Here is a 7,514-nt window from a genome sequence, read left to right on the forward strand (position 1 = left end):
TGCACTTTGGTCATTCGAAAGGTAGACGACGCAATTGAACATTGACGTCTAGTTAAAAGGACGATTATGAAAGAAAAGAAAACGAATGAAGTGACGTGGCGTACAGTCAGTGCCATCAGCAGTGCCCTTCGCCTCGCCGTGTGTCTGTAAGGAAGGTGGCACCGTGGAGAAGCCGGCCCCTCCCCCGCCGTGTCCCGCCGCTCCGCTGCTGTTTAATCCTATTGTTGGCAGCAGAGCAGCAGCGGCGCCGCCGGATCAAACGCCGCCCAGAGCCGCCTTTCTCATGGAGATGAGCCCCTGAAGTGCGCTAGTGACACCACCGGCTCCACCGCGCACTCCTCTCTCAGCCGCCCGCAGAGGCTCTTCAAGCAGCGGCTCCGCTCACTCCCGCACCCGAGTCTGTCCGTCGGATGCTCTGCCCCTCCGAGCCGCACAGGCAGCCGCAGTGTCCAGCGGCTCAACATGTCCAGTTTCATCCTGCGGGTCGGCGTGTGCGCGCTGCTCCTGTGCGCCTCGCCGTGCGACGCCTGCCCGCCTCCGTGCGAGTGCTCCGAAGCGGCCAGGACGGTGAAGTGTGTCCTGAAGGAGCTCCGGGACATCCCCTCGGACATCCCCGGCTACACCAGGACCCTCTTCATCACCGGGAACCACATCCCTCGCATCGGACCCGACGCGTTCAGAGGGCTGGAGAACATCAGCACACTGTCCCTGAGCAACAACAGGTAACAGCCCCGGTGCGCGGTGAAGGCAGGACAGTGGCGCTCCTTGCGAGAGAAACGCACATTTCAAACTGCACATTCACATTTGTTTTTAGTGATTCAGCAACATCCATCCACCGGCTCTGGTCTTGTGCCGTCGCTTTTCTTTATATCTGTTATTAATACGCATTTGCAGTCCATTTGGATTTTGAAACTGATTGAAATGTTAGTCATATTGCAGATTTTGAAAATATAGTTTAATCAAGGACCTTTAAAGAAAAACAAATCTGCAAACTTGGCAAATTATTTTAGGCTTTTATGGATGCGATACAATTAGTGTATTCCAATTGTAAATATGTGAAATGAATAAAATGTTGTGCTTCATCCAGCTTTAAAGCTCGTTCCCTTTGGTCAGCCAAATTTGTACCGTGTGGAAGCACAGCGGCTCTGTGTTTAATCTAGACACGGATCTCCGGCATCATTGCCATTCCCTGCAGCCGAGCGGTGCACTCTTATTACATTATCTTTTAACTCATTTTAAAGGTAAATGGATAAACCTGGCTTTCTCCTAACTGCCCCTCAAATCTACCTCGTCATCTTATTACATAGCACACTAAGGTTTGACGACATTTGAAAACCAAACTGCACTGCATATAATTCAGGATCTGTCTTGGGTTACAGAATAGATTTAACTAAGAACACAGGAAAGTTTACAAACGAGAGGAAGCCCTTCGACCCGTCGCGCGGCACAAGAAAAGGGTAACTGTGACCTTAGATGTCTCAGTAGCCACAGTTTCAAAGTCTCTCTATTCACTGAAGTGCAGGAGTGTAACCGCCCCTGTCTGTCCCTCCTCCCGCAGGATCGGTGTGCTGGAGTCTCGCACGTTCTCCGGCCTGCGCTCTCTGCGCTCCCTGGACCTCAGCAACAACCAGCTGTCTGTCATCCACCCGGAGGCCTTCCGCCTGGACAGCGGCGGCACCCTGCAGGAGCTCAACCTCAGCCAGGCGCTGTACAACCGCTCGGCCGTCACGCAGCTGGCCGGCTCCCTGCAGGGGGCCGGGGCGGCGCTGGCGGGGCTGCTCCGACTGGACCTCTCCACCAACCAGCTGGTCTACCTGCCCCCCAACATGTTCCCCACCCTGCCTGGGCTGCGGAGGCTCAACCTGGGCAACAACTCCCTGGTGGCCATCAAGAACGGCACCTTCTCCGGCTTGGACCTGGAGGAGCTCGACCTGACCCAGAACGCCTTCAAGACCTTCAAGGATGACGCCCTGCAGGAGCTGGAGAGACAGGCCCGTGCCCACATCCTGCTGGGGGAGAACCCGTTCTTATGCAACTGTGGCATCGAGGACTTCGCCACCTGGCTCAACTCCACCACCCGGGTGGCCGACGCGGACCGGCTGGTGTGCGACGCCCCCCACGACGCCCGCAACGTGTCCCTTCTGGCGCTGGGGGAGCTGGTGCTCAGCTGCCACGCCAGCCCGAGCGCCGACCTGGCCCTGCAGACCTCCTACGTCTTCCTGGGCGTGGTTCTGGGCTTCGTGGGGGTCATCTTCCTCTTCGTGCTCTACCTTAACCGCAAGGGCATCAAGAAGTGGATCTACGAAACCAGGGATGCCTGCCGGGAACTGATGGAGGGCTACCACTACCGCTACGAGATCGAGTCGGACCCCCGCCTGGCGCAGGTCTCCACGACGTCTTCCGATTTGTGATACAGCCCTGCCCGCCCCCGCCCCGCCACTCTCGTTTTACAGATACCTTTTTTATTCTTTTCCTTTCTTTTTTTCTAATGGATTTATACGTGCAGGGGAGTGATCTGGCTGTACAATACATTTGTACATAAGAACTGTGTATATAGCTCTATAAATATTGAACTTCTACCACTTTTGATGATTGCATGTCTTGATAAATAAACAAACAAACAAAACAATTGCTTGACCAACTCTGACACCCTTTCTGTGTGTGAGGTCTCTTTCTATAAAGCATTTGCTGGCCATTAAGTATGAATGCTGAATCTGGCAAGCTTGCGTTTCCTGAATAAGCCACCACTGCCACAGTCCCTGTGTGTGTCTAGTCATCTTGCAGACAAGTGCCTTGGTCCCTAGTTGCTCAGAACCACTGGACCATTTTGTTGTGTGTGCCCTGTCCTCTCTCAGGTGTGACTCTGATCGCGTGCCAAGCTGTAAATTATAGCGATCTGTCAATTCCTGGCAGATTTGAATCTAGGGATTACGCTGGGTTTAGTCCCTTGAGGTTCTGTGTCTCTCAGTTCCCTGCAGGCTCAGATTTCATAGCTGGCAACGTTTGTTTGTCGGACTTCTTCATTCAGAGGTTGAAATGCTGTTTTTAAGATCTGTGTCCTAAATACCCCGCCTGAGGACTGAGCCGCTGCAGGGTTTCATAACAATCGCTATGCGACTCCTGAAATGTGTGGCTTGAGGAAGCAGAGACCCCGCAGAGTCTTGACGCTCCTGAAGCATTGGCATTCGTGATCAGAGGAAATGCGAAAGCCAGCGACACCTGTCCAGCAAGACCTTGTGTTTTGTAAAATGCCTATCAAGCAGTACTAGAGGACAAGGCATGGGGGAGGGGGGATGTTTTTGTGTTGTAGCCTCACTGGTCACTGATTTCCCCACCTACCCTCTCTGATAGCTGAGGTTCTGTGGGCTTTTTATTTTTTATTTTATTTTTTAACCAATGTACGCTGAAAGCACAAAAAGGAGTGACACAGGCTCGACACAACAGATTATGGGAGAAGATGAAAAGTTAATCTAAAATCAAGGCTGATACTGTGAATGGACTCAGTGAATGATTGATCTCTTGTCATTTTATTAACTCTTTGTTGGCACTTGCACAAAGTGGTACAGGTGCTGGTGGACAGGATGGTCTGGTCCTGTGGTTTATGGTTTGGGCTCTGGTTTGGTTTAGCAATCCCCCCCCCCACACACATACACATAATGATTTTGCAGAAAGCTCAGCCAGACCTTGTGAGAGTGACCTAATGAAGTGCTGCAGCCTTTATTGTGATAAATAAGTTATTAAAATCCAATGACATTGTGCATTCAAGTGAATTATCTCACCAAAACAAGCGAGGACTGAACTCTCTCAGGTACAGATGTTCACAAATCGCATGAATTATGTTTTTGTGACATAAAACTGTATATCACTTGATGTTTACTACCCCCTCTTTTAAGAAAACAGCCCAGTTGTACAAAACCAAGAATATACAATTTTTATTTTATTTTCTTAGCTCCTAGACACGTGCAATGAAAGGTTTGTGACGTTTCCAGACCTTGTTTTATTTTTCTCATAAGGAGAAACAGACTTCGTGTGCCTCAGTGAGTTTGGGGAAATGTCGTCTGTTTTCTGTTTAGTTTTTCCCCTGCAATTGAGTTTTTTGGGAACCGTTACTTCGCCAGCATGTCACCGTTGCCTGTCCGAGGCCGGTGTTCGGTGCAGTGGAGGTGTTTTGGGCTGCTGTGAGGTCGAATGAGGACTGCTGGTCACAGGGTCACAGCCAGCTTTCGGGCAGCCTTTCTCCACTGCCAGTGTCACGCCTCCCACTCGGCTCTTTCCTGGGTGGTGGACACGTGTGTGGAGAGCCAGTGGAGAGGAGGTGGGGGGGGGAATTGCATGCCACTGGGTCAGAGGTGAACTCTGTTGTGGGCATTGGGATGATGTCACTCAACGAACGGCTGCCCCATTTGATTGATTTATATGGTTTCCTCCTGTCTCTCGATCAGAGCTTTGCAGGGCTTGTGAGATGCTCTCTGTCAATGGGGGGGGACGACTGCATCTGTTCTCTTATTCAGAAGGGTTAAGCTGATATTTAGCATGCAGAGAACTGTAAGAAAAGAAAAAAAAGTGGAAAAAGATCAAATAAAAACAGTAGCTCATAAAGATGGTTCTCATATCTGTTATTTTAATCGTCACTGCCGTCATCCCACCACCCCTTCCCCAGACCCTCGCCTCGTCACCAGAACGAGCCACCGTCTGACTCTGGCTTCGGAAAGTGTTGACTTGACCCGAGATTCAAGCCCGCTCTGCGTGTAAATAAATAAAGCGCTTGAAATATTCATGGTTTTCACTCACAGCGGAAACTGATGAAAACTCTGCTCCTGCCATGGCCACGCTGAGCTCGACCCCCTGGTTCTTCATATCCTTTCATTGATTTATTTTGTGCATGTTATATGTATAACTTTCTCTTTGTTTTCCAATCATATTCAATGTTTCGGCCAAAGCGTGTCATAAAAGCGGAGGTCTCAGACTCAGCTCCTCAGTTACTTCAAGGCCTTTTTACAGCTGATGGCTTTAAAATAACTTTTTGGGGATGGTGTCCTACTTGCAACCCCCTATAGAAGACTTAAATGAATACAGCTAACGAGAACAATTAAGTTACTGGAAGCTTGGCTGAATCAAAGCCAGAAGAGACGGTGATTCTCTAGGAACCGAGTTGGAGACGTCACGGGTGTTTATAAACTGCGAGACGGGAAATAAATGTGACTTTTGGCTACACCCCTGTTTACTCGATTTAGACACAGGAGCACTCGAAATCGACGGCTCTCATGCGTGAAGAATTGATCCCTTGAATAATGTATTAGGACGTTTATATAAATATATAAGTGGGTTTCTCTGAAGGGTGGTGGAAAAAATAAAATAAACGCAGAAAGCAAAAGCGTTCCAAATACTAATAGATGAGATGGTTTGTTGATTGAAGGAAGAGTGATGCACAAGGACAGCTGTGTGGGGCACTTCAGTACAGAGATCTGCCATATGAATCTCTCACCCCCTCGTTTTATTCCTTCTTACGTCTGCGGGGGCCCAATAGAGCAGAAGACGACTGGTATCGACAGAACACTCTGTCCCACTTCATCCTGCGTCTCAGACGGGCCACTGTGACTCTTAATAAAGCAATGCAAGCTCCCTATGCGTTGTCATTGGCACACCATGTAGGTGGGCTCGCGTATCGTCTATCGGAAACCCCCCTCCAGTCTGAGGACCATCTGATCCCCGGCCGTTACTTCATAATGAATCACTCGCAACTCCGTAACTCTTCATGTCAGAAGGATCAGACTGGAGAAGTGTGTCGGCCCTGGCATGCTGTCCTTTTGTGTGTGCATGTGTCTAGATCCTTTCGAGAGCTACTGTGTGTGTGTGCGACTGTATTAAGCTGGTCATAAGAGTCACCTGAAACCATAGGCCTTTTATAAGCCAAGGCAGATATGGCACAAAGCAATACTCGACACGACTTCCTTATTTATGCTTTTGGATTATGTAAGCCTGGCACTGTGTACTCGAATCTCCTTTTTACATAAGGAACAGGTTATAATTAATAGATGAACAGAGGAAACTATCAAAAACATATAGCTTTGATATTTTGGGCTCTTTTCAAGTGGCCACACACATGCACACACACACACACACACACACACACAAGGAGCCTTCAGTCATCAGCCAGGCCACTGAAGACGCAACAGACTAGGAGTATGTCAACATCCATCTTCCTGCCAAGTCGTCCTAGGAGAAGACTTACATTTGTCACAACATTGTCACGTCTCACAACATAATACGATATATACGATATACACCGATCAGCCATAACATTATGACCACTGACAGGTGAAGTGAATAACACTGATAATCTCATTATCACGGCACCTGTCAGTGGGTGGGATATATTAGACAGCAAGTGAACATTTTGTCCTCAAAGTTGATGTGTTAGAAGCAGGAAAAATTTGCAGCGTAAGGATCTGAGCGACTTTGACAAGGGCCAAATTGTGATGGCTAGACGACTGGGTCAGAGCATCTGCAAAACTGCAGCTCTTGTGGGGTGTTCCCGGTCTGCAGTGGTCAGTACCTATCAAAAGTGTCCAAGGAAGGAAAAGCGGTGAACCGGCAACAGGGTCATGGGCGGCCAAGGCTCATTGATGCACGTGGGGAGCGAAGGCTGGCCCGTGTGGTCCGATCCAACAGACGAGCTACTGTAGCTCAAATTGCTGAAAAAGTTAACACTGGTTCTGATAGAAAGGTGTCAGAACACACAGTGCGTCGCAGTTTGTTGCGTATGGGGCTGCGTAGCCGCAGACCAGTCAGGTGCCCATGCTGACCCCTGTCCACTGCCGAAAGCGCCTACAATGGGCACGTGAGCATCAGAACTGGACCACAGAGCAATGGAAGAAGGTGGCCTGGTCTGATGAATCACGAGTTCAAGGTGTTGACTTGGCCTCCAAATTCCCCAGATCTCAATCCAATCGAGCATCTGTGGGATGTGCTGGACAGACAAGTCCGATCCATGGAAACCCCACCTCGCAACTTACAGGATTTAAAGGATCTGCTGCTAACGTCTTGGTGCCAGATACCACAGCACACCTTCAGAGGTCTAGTGGAGTCCATGCCTCGACGGGTCAGGGCTGTTTTGGTGGCAAAAGTGGGACCTACACAATATTAGGCAGGTGGTCATATTGTTATGGCTGATCGGTATACAATATGAGTCCCAACGAAAGTAAACTGAAATTAAGTTGGTTGTGCGGTGAGACGCATCTGCGCTGAGTGACGGGCGCGGTCAGGGCAGCCATGATGATCTCCAACAGCGCTGAAGGAGCAGCTGCAGAGGGAGGCAGAGAGAGTGGATTCAAGTAAGAGTGAAATTCTCTCCAGGAATGGGTGGCTGTGGTGTCGCAGGTACGGTCAGGACAGGTGTGTCAGTGGGCAGGCGTGGTCGGGGCGTGGCCGGGGCGGTTCAGACTGTGACCGTCTCCCCCGTTTGGCTTTGTAGTCGCCGCAGTGTAACGCAGCGCAGGGCTCGGCCGGGTCCC

General features: G+C 49.9%; 1 protein-coding gene across 1 annotated transcript; it reads left to right on the forward strand.

Moving 5' to 3' along the window:
• The first annotated feature begins 235 nt into the window (after nucleotides 1-235).
• tpbg1b (trophoblast glycoprotein 1b) lies at nucleotides 236-2,647 on the forward strand. Its single transcript, XM_066717669.1, has 2 exons — nucleotides 236-722; nucleotides 1,559-2,647. The coding sequence occupies exons 1-2, from the start codon at nucleotides 463-465 to the stop codon at nucleotides 2,409-2,411; spliced, it is 1,113 nt and encodes a 370-aa protein (XP_066573766.1). The 5' UTR covers nucleotides 236-462; the 3' UTR covers nucleotides 2,412-2,647.
• Nucleotides 2,648-7,514: the final 4,867 nt, after the last annotated feature.

Source organism: Amia ocellicauda, chromosome 11 (genome assembly GCF_036373705.1).
Source record: "Amia ocellicauda isolate fAmiCal2 chromosome 11, fAmiCal2.hap1, whole genome shotgun sequence".
NCBI lineage: Eukaryota > Metazoa > Chordata > Actinopteri > Amiiformes > Amiidae > Amia > Amia ocellicauda.

Excerpts from the sequence above, each read along its gene's own strand:
- tpbg1b (XM_066717669.1), top strand. The coding sequence starts at position 463 with ATGTCCAGTTTCATCCTGCGGGTCGGCGTGTGCGCGCTGCTCCTGTGC. Across the intron at positions 723-1,558 it reads CTGTCCCTGAGCAACAACAG|GATCGGTGTGCTGGAGTCTC; the intron begins GTAACAGCCCCG and ends CTCCTCCCGCAG.